This window comes from Aspergillus bombycis, assembly GCF_001792695.1.
Source record: "Aspergillus bombycis strain NRRL26010 chromosome Unknown contig00033, whole genome shotgun sequence".
NCBI lineage: Eukaryota > Fungi > Ascomycota > Eurotiomycetes > Eurotiales > Aspergillaceae > Aspergillus > Aspergillus bombycis.
In genome coordinates, this window is record NW_019170035.1 from 52621 (window position 1) to 71718 (window position 19098).

The 19098-nt window shown below is 49.0% G+C and overlaps 3 protein-coding genes across 3 annotated transcripts; all 3 read left to right on the top strand.

Moving 5' to 3' along the window:
• Window positions 1–422: 422 nt before the first annotated feature.
• ABOM_005287 (putative aconitase) lies at window positions 423–2927 on the top strand (the record flags this gene model as incomplete). Its single annotated transcript, XM_022532416.1, has 4 exons — window positions 423–601; window positions 682–1894; window positions 1963–2655; window positions 2715–2927. The coding sequence occupies 4 exons, from the start codon at window positions 423–425 to the stop codon at window positions 2925–2927; spliced, it is 2298 nt and encodes a 765-aa protein (XP_022389983.1).
• A 5420-nt stretch (window positions 2928–8347) lies between these two features.
• Window positions 8348–10860, top strand: ABOM_005288 (putative C6 transcription factor; the record flags this gene model as incomplete). The annotated part of the gene is made up of 4 exons (XM_022532417.1): window positions 8348–8754; window positions 8812–8923; window positions 8984–9711; window positions 9771–10860. The coding sequence occupies 4 exons, from the start codon at window positions 8348–8350 to the stop codon at window positions 10858–10860; spliced, it is 2337 nt and encodes a 778-aa protein (XP_022390046.1).
• Window positions 10861–13502: 2642 nt separating this feature from the next.
• On the top strand, window positions 13503–18980 carry iml1 (GTPase-activating protein IML1; the record flags this gene model as incomplete). The annotated part of the gene is made up of 1 exon (XM_022532418.1): window positions 13503–18980. One exon carries the CDS (start codon window positions 13503–13505, stop codon window positions 18978–18980), a length of 5478 nt encoding a protein of 1825 aa, XP_022389986.1.
• Between the last annotated feature and the right edge of the window lie 118 nt (window positions 18981–19098).

Here is a 19098-nt window from a genome sequence, read left to right on the forward strand (position 1 = left end):
CTCATCCTGGTATACCGAAGGCTGGGCTCCGCGGGGAATTGCTTGGTGCCCCGTTCGCTATTAGAGTTACGCCATAGATTGGGTATCCATAGCATGAAGAGACACCGATTACCGAGAAAAGCATAGAGCAAACCCTCCCTTTCTCGTTTATCACGATAAATGTGGACCCGGCTAATTGTTTGTTCACAGGTGTGGCGTGGGGGACTATGGGGTCGGAAGCACCCGACTCTATACTCGCGACGATGCATCCGAAACGACAGCAGCTTGCAAAACTTACTGGCTAATGAGAGCTCAAGAATAACTAAACACATAACACATAGCCTTGGTTAAATTTGCGAGATCTTCTCTATGTCCTGTGGGGTATTTTGAAGCTCCCTCTTTTTTTTTTTGAAAGAAAGGCGGGCGAGATGGTCTCCTTAGCAATGCGACCCAGGTTTTCCTCACAACATAGCTCGAGGCATTGGCTGAGGTCAAGGTCGCAGATTCATAGGTGGTTTGCCTCAGAGGCTTCACCTAGTACAGCGTCTTTGAGCCGATTTGAGCAACATCGGCATGTTGATTTGCAGAAGTTTACGCGCAAGGTCAACGAGATCCGCCATCGGTAGGTGCTATTCTTCCAGTTTGTCTCCACTCAAATGAGTGTCCGGAGTTCGAATGCATATTAACCACAGCCCAATGTAGTTTGGGACGACCTTTGACTTATGCAGAAAAGGTTCTCTATGCTTACCTAGATGACGCCTCAAACGACGAGAATATAGTACGGGGGAAAACACAGCTGAAATTGCGGCCCTTACGAATCGCCTGCCAAGATGCTACTGCTCAAATGGCTCTCATCCAGTTCATGTCTGCAGGGCTTGAATCTACCGCAGTTCCAACAACAGTACATTGTGATCATTTAATTGTTAGTCGGGATGGCGAGACTGAGGATCTTCCTCGGGCTCTCGAGGCCCACCAAGAGGTGTATGACTTCATGGAAAGTGCCTGCCAAAGATATAATATGGGCTTCTGGAAGCCTGGCGCAGGGATCATTCATCAGATTGTGCTCGAAAATTACGCTTTCCCCGGTGGTATCATGGTCGGGACTGATTCTCATACCCCAAATGCTGGAGGTATGGGTATGATTGCGATCGGAGTGGGTGGCGCCGATGCAGTGGACGTCATGGCTGGTTTACCGTTGGAATTAACAGCACCTCGTGTTCTTGGTGTTAAATTAACCGGAGAACTCACTGGATGGGCATCTCCCAAAGATGTGATCAATAAGCTTGCCAGTCTGATATCTGTCAAGGGAGGGACTGGATCCATTGTCGAATACTTCGGGCCAGGCACGAAGGGACTCTCGGCGACTGGAATGGCCACAATTTGTAACATGGGCGCCGAGACGGGTGCTACCACGTCTATCTTCCCTTACTCTCCCCAGATGGCAGCGTATCTTCGTGCAAACCGCAGACCGGACATGGCTCAGGCGGTCGAGTCGGTCTCCCATGAGCTGCGTGCTGACCATGGGGCAGAGTACGATCGTGTCATAGAGATTGACTTATCAACCTTGGAACCACAGATCAATGGACCCTTTACGCCAGATCTCGCCACCCCGCTGTCTAAGTTTCAGTCGGCTGTGAAGGGGAAGGAGTGGCCAATGCTCACGGCTGGCCTGATCGGATCGTGTACCAACTCCTCATTTGGAGACATGACACGCGCCGCTAGCGTGGCTCAACAAGCACTGGATGCTGGTCTCAAGCCAAAAGTACCTCTACTGGTGTCTCCCGGTAGTTTGCAGACTCGACGGACACTCGAAAACGCTGGGATTGTCGATGTCCTCGAAAAGGTTGGGGCGACGATGCTGACCAACGCCTGTGGTCCCTGCTGTGGCTCTTGGGACCGTACTGACATGCCAAAAGTATGTATATCTTGCCCTGATTTACGCTTCGTATATTGCGATCATCGCCTCCTGACAGGCGCTCACAGGGGACGCCCAACTCCATCATTACCTCGTACAATCGTAACTTTTCAGGCCGTCTAGATTCTAACCCAGCAACCCATGTGTTTCTTTCCTCCCCGGAGGTTGTCATGGGAAAGATATTCTCCAACGATCTTTCTTTCAACCCAAATGAGGACAGTCTGACGACTCCCTCAGGAGAGGAATTTCGCTTTACTCCTCCTGTTGGCCAGTCACTTCCCAGCCAGGGATATGAAGATTCAGATTCTGCCTACCTAGCCCCTCCTCCTGGCGATCGCAGTCATATACAGGTTCAGATTTCTCCCTCCTCTCAACGCCTGCAGAAGCTCGCCCCATTCAAGCCCTGGTCCGGAAATGATTTCGAGGACTGCCTCGTTCTCATCAAAACCAAGGGCAAGTGCACCACCGACCATATCACTCCCGCTGGCCCCTGGTTCCGTTTTCGGGGTCACCTTGAGAACATCTCCAACAATACCTTGATTGGGGCAGTCAACGCGGAAACTGAGCAGGTCAACCAGATCCGCAATCGCTTGACAGGTGAAGACGGTGGCGTGCCCGACACGGCCCGGGACTATCAAGCCAAAGGTCGCCCTTGGGTGGTGATTGCCGACCATAACTACGGGGAGGGATCCTCCCGTGAACACGCCGCTCTTCAGCCTCGGTACCTTGGAGGCGTTGCCATCATGCTAAAAGCTTTGCGCGTATCCATGAGGCCAATTTGAAAAAGCAAGGAATGTTGCCACTTACCTTCGCTGATGAGGCGGATTATGACCACATCTGTTCTTCGGATCTCGTCAGTATCAAGGGCCTGGCGACCCTGACTCCTGGCCAACCGCTCACACTCTTGGTAACTCCCACGGGATCCTCTAGTGAGCCCTGGCAGGCGGAGGTTTCTCATTCGTTTACCCAGGAGCAGATTGAGTACTTCAAGGCCGGCAGTGCACTTAATCTGATGTCCAAGCACCTTTCCTAGCGTATAGTTAGGGAGAAGGCTTTTACTCGTGTACCATAAACACTCAGGCAAAGGACCAGGGAATTTATTCCGGCTATGGGAAGACTCTTTTTTAGACTTGGCAGATCCGCCCGATAGATTAGACCTATATTTTCCTCGTCTTATAGATATATGCTAGCCCTAAGATATATAACTTCCAAGCTTACCAGGCGGCTCGAAATTAGACTTGCGCCAACCACTTTCTTATCTGATGAATGATAGATGCATTGTTGTATGCTGATTGGTATATCGTGAGATCCAACGGCGCTGGTCAACATGAAATCTACGGGTAACTTGGACAAGCTCTATCCTGACGAGCTATCGGTGCAATCGGCGCACATTGGAGGTGCTTTAGCCGCCTCTATGCTGCCATTCTAACCGGGGATAGTTTTGCCGTCGTGATCTTGTGCTCACTAGTATATATCAATATTTCGAACTTGCCCGCTCACAAGTTCATTTGAAAGGAGATGGGTCTTTCCGTATGGATGTGCCTATCTGGGTCTGAAGAGATGTTGGTACATGGCATAGTCTGGTTTCTCGATCAGATATGTCATTGTGTACCAGAGCTAGGTACTTCTCTGGTGCCACTTTAGAGTAGAGTGCCGTGAAGAACCAAGAGACGTTACAGTGGGTGAGAGTATTGGAGACCTTCTGTCTAGATGAGGGCCTTTCAATAACTGACTCTAATCTTAAGCTATGGTGAGGGTATCGCCTACCAATTGTACAAAAGCAAATGGTCTATGAAGCGACCATGGCGAGCTCACGGGCGACGGTCAAGTGCAAAGGCTAATAGTATTGAGACAATAACTTCGGTAGCTTGACGTTGACCAGCTGAAACTGCTACCCATTTTGCTAACCAATCCTTGTAATGTGCGCTCATCGCCTTTTCCACGAGCCTTAGTACCCTTGCAGCGTGTTATTTCAGGAGTTTCCCTCCTAGTACTCGTTCAGCTTCTTTTGGCGTGCCTATTAGTGTCATGAGAAGTCCAGAGGATGAAACCCTCCTTCCGAATGAGCATTTCTGTGGTCGCTTTATTTAACTGTATAAGGCAAACTCACGCCGGACAGCAGATAGATGTGAGATCGCACATTTTCTGTATCTTAGTCGCATTGATTTATTTGTAGGCGGTTTGCTTATTGAAAAATCCCCACGTAGGGAATGATCCCGCTAAGATGGCCTACCTCAACTCACTTCTGCATGAATATATGCCAGCCCAACGGGCCGTTGCAGTTGGTTCAAAGCCTAGCTGTTGAGCTATTTCAGGAAAGATAGGAAAGGTGATAACTAGAAACCTTCACCCTCCCCCAAGTGCTCGAACTCAATCCCCATTGCGAGCAACAAAGTAGAAAGCTCGTTTGAGCAATTACTATGTTCGGATCCAGTACAAATGGGCAGTCGCTGGTGGTACCCGGTTGTCGGTAATCGGGTCGGAGTTGGAATGGAAACGACAGCTTCTGCACCTTGGAGAAATGTACATAGTTTTGACTACTTGCAGCCCACTCTCACATGTGGTCAATCTACAAGCTGCGTTGGAGGGTGTGGACCGTTTATGCCAAAAACAAAAAAAAACTGGAGACAAGCGTGTATGGAGATCCTGGACGGGCCGTGCTTCCCTCGAGAGGTGGAACCTGCCGCGCGCGCTGTGAATCCTTCCAGGTTGTAAGGCTATGCCCCATTGGGAAAGATAGAGATTTCTCGAGCTTGAACGTCTTGTTTTGCTTCGATATGCACAACAGTCAAAAACGTATCTCGATTCTGATAAATGAAGAATCAGTGAATATTGCAGATGAAGATCGGAAAAGGGTTCATCCGGTTCGTAGGTATGAATGCTGGTGGTACCCCACAAGAGACTCGTCTCGGATATTTAATCCGCTGATCTTCAACCCGACCAGCAGAAGGGACTAACGAGGTGAGGTGGTGTGTCATGTTCAACCTGCTAGTCCGACCGAATATCCACCATGTCGCCCAGTCCCATCTCCCTTCGATAGCGTCTTGATTTATTGCGATTGATCCGCATATTACACGCCATGCAGGCCCCATTCGACAATCAAAATTGAGCCCTCTGTTGATTGTGATCAGTTCCGGATGCGGATGACAGATATAAGTTATAGGTTATTCCGTGAGCAGTCAGCGACTGACGACGTACACCCCCTACCATCCGTTATGTAGGGGGCTTTTGGTGGACGGCCGGCTGACAAGACTCTTTTGTAGCAACATGGGTAGATACTTCAGAAGCCGGGCTTTCCCTGGATATCTGTTGCTAAGAGCGTTGGTGGCCAGGGGCTAGCAAGTAGGACAAGGAGGAGATCTGGGAGTGGACATGGTGGATGCAGGTTAGTTCATGCAAATGTCAGTCCTGATGTGTGTACAAATTGTAGTTCCCTGCTTCTCGCAACGTCCGAAACGTATTGTTAGAGAGGCGAGGAACGAGTTTCCCACGCCCACTGGCCGTTCTGCAAGGCTGAGGAAAGCATTGTTCTTCTAACAACCTCCTGCGTCCAGGAACCTGCAAAGATGAGCAAGGCGGCCACTTGATTTGCAGGCAGCTTGCCTCCGAGACTACTACCATACGGTGTCGGGGTCAAGCGTGCCTGAAGGCACTCAGAGTGATAGCGACCGTAGGTGCTAGTAGGTACTACTACTAGTAGCTTAGTCGGTAAGTTGTAGAGGGGGGGGGGTCACCTGAGGAAAAACTATTGCTCCACTTTTCGAAATCAATTCCAAGTTCCAAGATTAAATTGATTCAATGCCCTTCGGAATATAATTCCTCGCCAATCAAAGGACTTTCCCAACACACAATCGCTGGGGGCAACTGCTGAACATGACCCATTTGTTCAAACATTCGGCCGAATTACAACCTAATTCGGGTTTATAATCTTTCCCATCCCCCCTGAGGTATGAAGAGAGCTTGCCGGTGTGAATTTGCTTGCACCGCTTTTCTTCTGCCATACCCTTCCTTCTCCACCCTCCCTCTCTCCAGTTTCTCTCCAACCCCCCTTTTTTGACAATGTAGTTGAGTTGTTTCTCAAAAATCTCAGCGTCGAGGACTAATCACCTCCTTCAACATACAATATGCTTTCCTCTTGAGATTTCTAAGATCTGTCACGATGTTCCTGGCATGAGTAAGCAAACGAAACATGACATTCAGAAACGCCTCGAGGACGGATCCGGGAATGGACCCGTAAATGTTACATCAAGCGTTTGACTGAGATACTGACATCGCCCGAGGAGGACGTGAGAGAATGAGTGCTGGAGGTAAGCAATAAGCAGCTATTCCATTGATCCCCATTACTAATGTCAATTTTCACTAGCCTCAGTCCTGAGCCTAACCTGGTGATGATGCATCGACTGACGATGGCATTTTCCCCATCGCGCACATCAACAAGGCATGGCTCTTCAAGGCTCTCTGTCTTGCCGCCTCAAGGCGTCGTCGGGCATCCCTAGGCATCAACGGTTGTATGTAGTTCCACGCCATAGTAGAATGACACGGGAAACTTTCCAGTGGTTCCTGCAACTCCTCAAATAAATGAACTTGTGACCACTGTCGATGAAAAGAGAACATGTCGAGTTCAAGGGGTTGTTGATATCTCTCAGGAAGTCACTTCTCTGGCAATGAACCTTCCTCTGGACTTAGGTGACCTCTGATAGACAGCGGTTCACCTTACGCCTAATCAGACCCCTGGGCTACCACCTTGATAGACAGGCACTAAAAGAGTCATCCTAAAGATGTGCCTTGAAGACTATTCATTCAGAAGAAGAAACCACAGAAATCGGGCATTGACCTACAAGACCTAGCCAAAGGAGGGTCCACCGCCGGAGCTTTCCTACATTTCATGGCCAAATCACCCGAGTATTCGGCTCTTGAGCCCAACGTCGTTCTATTTCCATATTTGCTAAGCTATAGCCATGCGCTCATTATGTTCCATGATCCTATTGCGTGAGTGAATACTTTTCTCCACCACCAGATCTAAGAAAAAATCACATGGCGAGAGCGACGCGCATATGCGGCAACATTGTTATGGGGCGCATCGTCCTTCAATTACTTCGTTCTCGTGGGTATTGGTGTCTGCTTGATGTACGGAGAAAGTCGTTATCGGAGGGCGTGAGTTATAAGCAAGAAACAATATTGTTCGCTTCTCTCACTCCATGCGGTGGCTTAAGGTTGAGCAGCGAGTGTATACAAAGCTGATATTGGGCCGATGGACTCTGACTGAACAGCACTCAAACAAACAAACATTCCGTGGACTAACTCCTGCGCCCTAGTTAATCGTGAGGTTCAGTGGGTGTCGAAGCTCCAATTGACAGCAGTGATGTGATACAGCTCTCTGGCGTGGCTTTAGAGCGTTTCCACGTTAAACGCCACACCATGATTCTAGAAGCTTCTCGTACTATCGTGCCGTTGTGCAGCTCTGCAATTGAGGGTGACATTGATGCTTCTTGCACCCTGAGAACGGCGTGAACAGGTCATTGCGAGTGACACGATAGGGTGATAGTGCTCATGCGCTAGTCTAAAGACCATCTCGGTTCATGACATAAACTCGGAGTCCGATGCTACCGAGTCATTGAACCAACCAAGTTATCGAGGGATATGCCTCTTTCTTTTCCGAGGCTATCTGGAACTTCTGGAACTTCTGGAACTTCTGCGACCATTCAGTCATTGAAGCTAGCATGCAATTATTGCCTCAGGGAAAAATCATTGGGTATAGTGAGAGCCTCCCGTGACCTCGCTGCCTTATATAATACGTGGTTCTGCCGTGAAATTTCATGTCTTCAGTTTAAAGAGCACCGGATCAAGAAAGGACCAGGGAAAAAAAGAAAAAAAAAAAAAAGGAAGCAGCATGAAGAATCCCAACCACAACAGGGTCGCAGATAGGCAGTAAAGAGGGGGTAAAAAAATTACTCATAACAAAGAGAGCAATTCAAGGGGGCAAAAACGCAAAACAGAAAAAAACACAGCAATAGCGGTGCCCAAAAATTTCCCTCTTTGCATTTTTGGATTATTAGGTACAATCGTACCCTTTGTCTTGAACCTCTGTGTTGTTTAATACAGGGTTGGTACTGGGAAGGTATGTCCACAAGTATTGATACCTTGGTTACAAACTCGGAAGCGAGCCGACTCCCGCGCCAGTGAACACGGCAGTGAGCTCCAGCCTACCACAAACCTTCCTGACACAGACTTGGGTCCCTCACTTTACCACCGCCAGTTTTTCATACTAGTAGGTATGTTTGTTCGTACGTTACCGTGGCTGACAGGAAACATCGCTGCTTCCCGTGTTTGTAAGCCACTTCTTGAGCCACTCTTAATGTTCAACACTTGCTCGGGCTTAGTGTGTTAACATCCAGGTTGTTCGCACTATCAGAGGGCCGGGACAAAGGGGGGTTGGCAAGATTTCCTGTGACAATGTCCGACCCCAACCGTCCTCCTCCCTTTCATTATCCGTCTTATACTTCTTCGTCCTCATCTGAGTATCCAGGAAATGAGGCTACTTTCAACGACTGGGCGGTGCCCCAGTATTCGCAGCCGTCCTATGCACCTTCTGTCAACTACGACATGGTAGCTGGCTTTGCGGAAACCCCCACAGGTGCTTCGTCTATGTTTTCTGGTGAGCGCGCTTTAAATTCCAAGGTAGCAATCCCCAGATCAGCAAACCCGAGCAACTGGACCAGCAGCGGACGGGTCAGCCGGGCATGCGAGAATTGTCGAGACCAGAAAGCCAAATGTAGCGGGCATCGCCCGACTTGTCAACGATGCCAAGAAGCCGGCACTCGTTGCTCGTACGGCGATCGGAAACGAGAAAAGATGGCTAAGTGCGTTGTGTGACGACTCGCGAAGATTAGTTTTAAATTTCTGACGGTGAGTAATAGGCAACTGAGTGATCTGACAAACCAAAAGCATATTTATGAAGCTCTATTGGAAGATGTTTGCTCGAAGGTGGATTCGCAAACTGCCCAACATATCGAGCAGGTTGTGAATGAGGTAGGTTCTTCTTTTTCCCTCTGTACTCCCCGAGTTTGCTCTTTAACCAATGATCCGTAGCAACGCGCCGGTAATGACCAGGCATTTGGTCGCAAGGCGTCAATCTCTCTATCCACTGTTAGAGAAGCTGATACTCCAACTGATCCGGACCCTGATCCAATTTCCTCCTTAGTGGCGCTGGATTACATCAACGAAGATTTCAACCGTGATGAGAAGATACAAGCAATGGGATTTGTCGGGGAACATTCCGAGATAACATGGCTTTATAGGTTGAGGCGAATGCTCGAGCGCTCCAGTCCTGTCACACCCAGTCCCGTCACGCCCAGTCCCAAGGAGAGTTGGGATCGCCAGTCAGTTGCTTCTGTGAGCTTTTTCCTCGATGATTCAGAAATCCCTGTCATAGATAATGTCGATCCCATGCAGCGGCCTTCACAAATGCTTGCTGACCAGCTCGTGGATAATTACTTCTCCATCATCCACCCTTTCTTTCCGATTATCGGCAAGGCGATCTTCTTGAGGCAGTACAAGTCTTTCTACTCAACTCCTTTCGTACGGCCTGGAAAAAGATGGCTAGCAATACTAAATCTAATCTTTGGTATTGCTGCGAGGTACTGTCACCAGATGCAGTCTGGCGCCCAAGATGCATCTGACGATGGGCCCTTATACTTCTCACGGGCATGGAAGCTCAGTATGAGTGACGTGGCTCTATTGGATCATCCAAATCTACAACAGGTGCAAGTGGAGGGTCTAACATCGTTCTATCTCTTGTCAGTGGGACAAGTCAATAGGTACGTCTGGTGTAGTCGTAACTCAAAGCTTAAATCTAATCTCCCTGTTCATTACGCAGGTCGTGGAGAATATGTGGTACCTCGATAAGATCCGCTGTTATTATGGGATTGAATTTACGCAATGAGAGCAGTATGGTTGTCCACACGTCTAAAGAGACTCGCTATCGCGTATGGTGGTCAATTTACATGCTCGATATCCAACTCTCTGTGATGACTGGCCGTCCACCTCACTGCAGCAGCGACTTCTGTACTACACCCCACCCAGTGCCATTCCAAGAGGAAGAATTTCTAGATGATAACGTCGCTCAAATTATCACGGATAATGAGAGCCGTAACATCTTTATGGAGGCGCTATCCTCAAGGAGCTCGACAAAATCCACCAACGAAGTTACAACTTCAGAAGGCTTCGGACCCCCAATGTCGTACCAGGGTAACCAATATGGGCAAGCTGCCTACAATGCTGTGGACTCGCTCACGCCGAATACCTCGCTTTATTTTCTTTGTCTCGTCGACCTGGGATTGATCATGCGAGAGTCCATTGACACATTATATGCTCCAGGAGCTGCTCGAAAGTCCTGGCGTGAAGTAGAGATAGCCATCTCCACACTGAACAGCAAAGTAGACGCGTGGCTCTCCCGGCTTCCGACAGCCTTCCACTTTACTCACGGCCACCAAGCGTTTGAGAGGCAGCGGTCATGTCTCGCCTTCCGTTTCTATAGTGCCAAGATCTTGATTACTCAGCCATGTCTTAGTCGTCTCACACGCAAGGCTCCAGGCGTTGAAATACCAGGAAATTTCTGCAATACAATGGCGGTTATGTGTGTTGACCTGGCGGGTCAAATGCTTGACCTCTTACCCGATTCGCCGGAACCTTCATGGGTCTACCGTGTCTCACCTTGGTGGTGTGTCCTGCACTTTCTCATGCAATCGACCGCCGTGCTCCTGACTGAGCTATTACTCCTTACAAAGGCAGGAACTGTCCAGCAAAGGACGGCTTGGGAAAAAGTTACCAAGGTGTCGCGCTGGTTAGCTGTGATGTCGACGAAAGACTTATCTTTTCGGCGGGCTCAACTCGTGTGTAGAGACCTACTTTCTCAGAATTCTTTGAAACCTGACATTGGAGTTTACGCGGACAATGACAAAAACTGACTGTTATGAAGGTCCCGAGATTTTCTACATTTAGAACGTTGGCGTACGCCTGGTTTGGGTCGCTATTGTGCCAGTGCAAGTGCCCACATTAGTGTACACCGCCAGTCAATTGTTGAATTGCCCCCTTTGTACCAAACACGACTACCCAACCGGGGGGGGGGTATTTCAAGCGAAACCATTGCCTTATCGGCCTAACGGATGCCGTTCCAGACTTGAAATCCGAAAGATCTCAAGTCTTCGACAACTTGCTACGGTCCACTATGGTTACACCTACTGTATTAGGACTGGCTTTCTGGTTTGGCAGATGTGGATTCGTTCATGGTCTACCCATCTCGGTGGTCTTTCGACCAGATATTACATACCTTATCAATTCTTTCCATCTCAATTCTTCAATCCTGATAATTTGTGCCGCCTTGTCCAAGTAACTTTCACCCCGGTGACTGGGGTAGACTGGACCCCCGCCACCTTGACTTAACCTGAACTGATCAAGCAATATCAATCATTAGATAAACTATACTACTGAATAAGTATTCTTCTGTTCCCTCCCCCTCTCCTTCTCTGGGCCTTTCTTTTCCTTGCCTTTTCTTCTTCCGTTTCTCTTTTTCTTTCACTTCCCCTATCTATCAGGTATTGGTCCTAAGAGTAAGCACAATAGGGATCTACCTATACATGAGTTAGGTGAAGTAAGACCTCCTTATTACCCTCCGCTCTTGCGACTGGGGAAAATCTTTCAGTAAGTGTTTCACTTGGCCTTACTAAGTGGGAAAGTAAGTCACCGACAATTGAGCCACTTGACGAGGATCGGGTCTCTTGAGTGAGTTAAATATGCAGAGTTCCACATCAGCTGATGATTTAAAGCAGATGTGCTCCACTAACTAGTTGTTCCCGCGCTTATATATTCTGGTGGACAGGGTACTTTAGTGTGAAAAGCACCGAGGGGCTCCCTGGTCAGGGTCGGTCGACGTGAAAAGTGGGGCTAATCTTTCCATAAGACACGCTGTCACTCGCTGGCGATCCGGCCCGTGGGAGCGGAAGGTTCCTTCTGGCCGGTACTCTCAGCGCCTTCTACTCTGTTAAGTACTACTACTACTACTGATCTACCCTCCCCTGACTTAACATTGGGTGACGGATCATACCGTACGGTCCACCCTCCAAGCAAATACCAGCCGTTCGGTGTCGGATCGTCAGAGTCTGAGACTCCTTTGCAGACATAATCACACGACCCATCTGGAGACATATCCAACCTGGCAGCTCAGCTGCCATACTGAAACAACGCAATTTATAAAATGGAACATATGCTAGGACCTCTCGTTCCAAGAATCCTTTTATCTTATTCGAGAGCTAGCCTACTACATCCATACCGTCGTGTCGAATATGCAGGCGGCTGGGTTCCTTATCGACAGTGGGGTGCCCGACCGTCTCAAGCTCCCAATGAACTATGGTTGGTACTTGACGGGTCTGGCACCACTCCGTAGTTACCGTCGATGAAGTAGATACATCCAGGCGTAATTCTGTGCCTATTTTCCGAGGTACGTACTACTTTGTATGCTGAGGGTACTTGCGTAGAAATTCGCTGTGTTCCATGGGTTCACACTGGGGACCCAGTCAGCTGGTTAGCTAGCTTGAAGTTTCAGTCCCACAGTATTCTGGTAATCCCGAAGAACCTTCTCACCAACTACGATTGTATACGGATAAATGCTCCACTTCAAAGTTGATTTGGCCGTGTCTGCTAAATTACTCCGTATGAGGGGCTATCTTAACGTATCGGCGATATCCGACCAAAATTTGGAAGCCCCTCGATCTAATGAGATAGTATGTGTGGGTTCGGTACAGGGTACAGCATACGCAGCCTGAACTTCCACTAGTGCCCGCCGTATTGAATGGCTGTACATAGTAGCTTTAGGGCCGAATCCCGACCGTTCGTTCAAACCCCGAGGCTGAGATTTTACGCCCGTCATGATCTATCTATCTTTTGGGCTATTGCTTGCGGGGTGATACAGGAGTGGGCTTGGGCCCATGGTTCGCTACCTAAAAGGGTAGGTAGTTACTGGAACTAGTATGCCCCAACAGTTCTGCAGCAGGCGTATCATCATATCAGCGTAGGGTTTTACGACGTCGATTTGTTGATCCTTACGGAGTACAGCACTAGAACACCCCACACATGTATGGGTGTATGTCATACGTACTACTAATTTACATCTCCATAAATTTGTCTCTGAGGCCAGCAACAAAGTTAGGGTTTAGCTCTTTAATGGCACGGCGGACATGCATATGACAACAAGGGGGAATCATAGAACAAGCAAGGAGGTAGTAGAACTCCGTATTGTATCGAGGTTCCACTTCTCTGGCGTGCTTTTCCATGAACACACTCAGGAATTCCTTGCGTATGTTACAGACCTGATACATACTAGGTAAGTATGTACATACTACATGAATCAGGCCGTGGTGAATATCATGCCTCAGGCGTACATACAGCACGTGATAACCAGTCTTTACCGCCTTCTTCTTCAAGACCATGTGGGGATTTGTTGGATAGGGAGCTGTAACTTGATAACCTCCGACTGAGTTGTTCAATCAATGCCGAGCCACCTATCAGGGACATCGCAGGACGACCCATATAACATGCGACGGTGAGAGGGAAAATGTCTCTACGGGGACCCATGAAGCACTCGCACCTGAGACAGGTGAGTGCTGCCAGTCTAGAGACTCTCTCCACCACTCGTTCCCTGGCACTATCTCAGACCGATGGTCAGAGTGATAAACCGTCGACTCCCGATGAAAGGACAATCCGGTTATCTTCTACTGGCTTGGATCGTCGCCAATGCTCGCTCTGGGTTCATGATGAGACTTTCTCCAAGGAGGAAATCCTGTTCAATCAGGCCGCCTTCATCGACATGGGCGTGGAAGTTGGCGATGTGATCGAGATATTGCCTGCTCGGTGCCCCGGAGATGGCACACATTCCGCTAAAACAGATCTCGGGTCGAGATCTTTGCGCGATAGCCACGTTGAATCGAGCTCCACGCTTCATTCAGACTCAATGTCCAAGTTTAAGACCCCGTTGCAAAGTCGGTGCCTCTTTGTGGTTAAACCTATGCCGCAAGAGATAAAGACACGAAATCCCAAGCTAGAGGTTTCGGTCACTACCAGTATCGCCAACATATTCGGGTTCAAGAACCGGACAACCGTCCATATCTCGATTGTAGACCGTGCTCAATGCGCCGCCTCTCATGTTGATATCTCCTTCCGTGACCAGTATATGGTCAGGTCTGACATGTGGAGGTTGGTCATGTCGGAGCTAGCAGAGAGGATCGTTTACAAAGGACAGAAAATCGTATTCACTGGTAGTATCAAGGCAACTGTAAAAAATATCTTTATTCGTGGCAAAAAGGTCCTCTCTGGTTTTTTCTCGCCCCAAACCATTCCAGTGTTCCGCAGCGAATCGGCGAAGTACGTCCTGTTCATCCAGATGTCAAGGGAAATGTGGGATTTCGATTCGGAAGGCACTGGCGACATTCTATTTAGCAGAGTTATCAATGGGTTTCTCCCTGAGTTGTTTAAACGGTGGGTCAATTCAGATGCAAGGCATCTGGTGACCATCGTATTATTCACGCGGGTTGAGTACGATGCATCGGCCATTGCTTCTTCCACTTTCAGTTCAGAGAACCTGACGAGCATGTTCGGCCCGAACCATGTTCCCACAAGGGACTTCTATCGGGTAGTGGTCAATGACATGGCGAGTGGTCATTGGACAACTATCTTGGATGAACTAAAGAAGGATTTCAGGACCTTTCTAAGGGACGTATCGATACTCAATGTACAGAATGCAGATACTCCAACAGTCAACGCAACTGGTGCACCCAAATCCCAGCCGGCAGCCATTGCAGGGCGGCCAAGCACCGCCCTCCGTGGGAACATACTCGAAGCTATCCATCTTGCATCTTCACACCTAGCATTCGACCATATTGACCGTGATATGGTTCATACAGGTACTTCAATCATAGTCATTACGCCCGGAAGTGGTGTTTTTGAAGTGTCATACGAATCGTTAGCCTCCACCACTGAAGCACTCACGAACCGCGGGATAGCCATTGATCTTGTCTGTCTTAGCCCTATGCCTCTTCACTCCGTGCCTCTGTTCAAGTATCGGGAGCCAGCTCAGAGGCCTACAACTGCCACATTCGGCGATATCCAGCATGGGAGTTACTCTCCTGAGATGCGCCATTCGTTTGCGAGCTTATCAAGTAAGACGCCGCACCTTTCCCCGAAGTCAGCTCTCCTGGATTCATTCACAGGGATGAGCTCTAAATCACATTGGTCAGGTCGGTCAAATGAATGGAATTATGGGATTCCCCACTGGCTTGATATATCATATTGGAACCCCGAAACCTACAGAGAGTCTCGACGTATCTTGAAAAAAGACCCCAATGCACCTATTCCATTCACTGTCACTAAGCAGTCCAAAGTCTTCGTTCCGCGGGTGCGGATGTATGAAATTCAAATGATGGGCGTGATGGAAAGTGAGCAATCAAATATATCAATCCCCTACCTCTCAGAAGGGCAGAGTATCTCTAGAGCCACCAGCTCCACCCTTGGTTCTAGCCCAGGTAGTCTTGTTCCCCCTAAGGCTACTTTCAGGCGCAGTTCTCCTTTTCGACATCAGCTAAGCGACAGTCTCCGACCCGAGCCGTTCCTTCATAACATAGCAAGCTCAAAGGATGCAATGCTTGCTATATCAAAGAAGACGCCAAAAACGGTGCTATCCTGGATGGACAATTATGACGAAAATGTATTCCAGCCTTTTAGAAAACGGCGACATCGCCGGAAGCCGTCCAAAATTAAAAGGCCTAGTGAACCAGAAGTGAACGCATCTAATGCACATGAAAGGATTTCTGCTAGATCTATATTGCATCTTAGGGAAAACGAGAGTACTCGTTCAGCATCGCGACAGGTCGACATCCCACTTCCAGCCCCTAAAAGCCCTGTGTCTACGAAAAGCGCGTCTCCCAAGAAACCAGCCTTAAAAAGCTCCTCCAAAGCAAGGTTGCCGCGTATATCGCGCACAATCAGTTTCGCTCTTCGTGGCCTAAGTTCCACCCCTCCTAGAGCTCAGGCGAGCACAGAAGTAAATGTTGAGCACGCCAGAGGCTTGCCAACATCAAATTCAAGGAAATTGTCGGGTGTTCTTGCAGACAATAAAAGCGTGGATTCTTTGAGTGCGTCAGATAGTGCATCGACCGTAATCGACCTGGCCCCGTCCCCAGAAACACCCCAAAAGCCAATCAAGAGCACGGCCATTACGCCATCAAGACCGATATCGATCAAAGTGCCCCCCAAACAGCCACTGCAAGACACAGAGCAGCAAGGGCGTCCAGCCATACCGGAGTCGGTCTCGACTACAACTACAGAGATTCCCCTAAACGAGGATACTCGCCTTACAGCTCAGCCAAGACGGCATGGGCCTAAATTCGAGGTAACCTTGAGTACTGGATCGCGCAATGGATCCTCGAAAAGTCCACAAAGTAAGGCGCTGGCTCCTTGGGTTCGCTCAATTAACCCCTGCAACACCCCAAGAGAAGTGTTGCGAGACACTAGCTGGTTTGGGCGCTGGCAGCATGCTTATCCAAGACCTCCTCACGTTGCAGTGGTCAAATGGAAGAGCCTGAAGTCCCCGGCTATTCTCCCGCTAACAACAGAAGAGTTCCCCACGCCAAGTGAACTTGCATCGGACTATTTGCAGACTCCATACCGTGTCTTCCCCAACGAAGACTCAGAAGGTATTGAGGCGCCTAAAACAAGAGGCTTGCTTCTCCGGGAAATGATTTCACTACGGCTTTCCCACGGGTTCCAGATCGTTGTTGGGAAAAATGTAGTTGAAGCTTCCGGACAATATTCCCTCCAGTCACCGAACGTATTCGACACTCACAGTTTGGAAAGGGCCGGGGCTACCGTCTTTTTGTCCAAAGGCAACTCGATCCATCGACTTATTTGTGTTGAGGGTGCGGAGATTGAAGTCACGCGATACACGCATCGAACTTCCTCGCTTTTAGCATCAGATCAGAAAAGAAAATTCACTCTGTATTCTCCGGCAATGAGAACTATTTTAAGTCCTGAATATGTGGTAAAGGATATAAAATTAGACTCGACGTACGAGGAATACAACTGGAACTACGCTGATAATTATGTGGCCGGCCACCGAGACTATTTGTTCAATCCAGCCCAACAACTCCACTTCTGGCGTGTGCGTTACGTCCTGATCCCGATGCGTTTGCACTTCAAATCTCGGCGCCTTCATGGATTCAATGAGGACAATGAAGAAGAAATTCATCTGCTTGGCATCAATCAGCTCACACATATATGGCAGCGTCACAAGTATATCCCTCCGGAGGAAAAGCGGTTCGAAAGCTCCAACAAAAAGAGGGACCAGAACCCCCTCAACATCATGTACCAGACACGGAATCCATCCGAGGTCATTGCGGCTGAATTAGACCGTATCATACTTGTGGATCCCGGGCTAGACTCATCCCCTGCACAGCTTCTTCCAGAGTCAGAACTACTCGAGCGCTCTGGTATCAGTCTATCATCATTGGCGCAGATAATCCAGGGTGAAAAGGGAGTTAGGATGATGGATCGAAGGTGGCACTGGCGGCTGCACTACAATTGTTTCATTGGTTTCGAATTTACGACTTGGCTGCTCCAAAACTTCCGCGACATTGACAGCCGGGAAGAGGCAGTCGAATTTGGTAATGAGTTGATGAAACACGGGCTCTTCCAGCACGTAGAAAAGCGGCACAACTTTCGGGATGGCAATTATTTCTACCAGATCTCCAGCGAGTATCGTGTCTCGCGACCTGAATCCCGCGGTAGCTGGTTCCCCCAAATACGACCGGATAAGTCAGTTCCTTCAACCCCAGCGGGTGAGGCCTCAAAAGGCTCACCTATAAGTGGACATACTCGCTCCGATAGCATGGAGGATATACAACCGCAGACTCCTAGTACGCCGTCAAAATTTAAGAATAAGGCTTCTATCACGTTGTCTAAGACTATGAAATACGACGTCGACCCTCGCAAACGCTCAAATCGCCCTGAGGTCATTGATCTTCATTATGATCGGCTGCATAATCCCGAGAATTGCTTCCACATAGAGCTCAGCTGGATGAATACCACTCCCAAACTCATTGAGGATACGGTGCTGTCATGGGCTTCGACGGCCGAGAAATTTGGATTGAAGCTCGTCCAAGTTCCCATTGCCGAAGCCTGCGCTATTGACAAAACCCAGCCATTCCGGAAGCCATACCGCATCCAACTCAAGGTTTCTCCCCCTAAGGGCCCCATTCCACTCCAGTGCAACTCAGAGTCATTCTCCCAGCCGGTTACATTGGACCATCAGTACTTCCATAAGGCCCTCTTGCGGAAGTTCGACTTTGTCCTTGACTTTGAGGCCAGGTCCTCTTATCCTGCGGATGTCGAAGTGTCATATTCCTGGGGCATGCCTGACTATCAATACCCTCAGTATATTCATCGATCTGGCAGTCTTCTAGCTCAGATCACTGGCGAAGGAGACTTTTTACTTCTTGCCAACCGGCTTGTCAGCACACGCAGTGCTGCCAGCCGTGACATGCCGAGACATGAGCGGTTAGATCGGCCTGATCAATATCGAGCACGTGCAGGGACCTACGATCCTGTGGACCGTATCTCTCCACGCCTTTCACCTATGGCTCGGCCTGTCCATGAGGTCCATAGCCCCCTGAGCCCTCAGGGACACGCGAGCATTGATTCCGCAAATCTGTACCGAGCCCCCGAACATATCCTTACTGGGTTTGCAGATTTCTGCAATGATCCGGCTAGACTCGAGCAATTCTACAGTGAGGCACAAGTGCGCGCGACTTCAACCAAAGTCGGCCCGGCGCCCACCACACTTACGGATGCGTCCATACCTTCTCTTGAACTACCCGCCAGTGTTGTCAGCCATCACATATCACCCCCACCTGGTCTAGCATCAAGATCCTCACAAAACATCGCTGCGCCATTGTCTGAGATGAGGCGTCTGTCGCGAGATGATAGTAATATGCCTAAAGGCAGTCCAAGAAGCGGCAGCTTGAGGCCACTTTCTCTAACATAGAGCGTTAGTCCTATACCCCGGCCCATGAAAGGCAGTTTCGGTCATGGAAATACAGTTATGAAGGTTGATGAAAAGTCCCCCTTGAGGATTTGGGAAAACTTGAATACATAATAGTTAG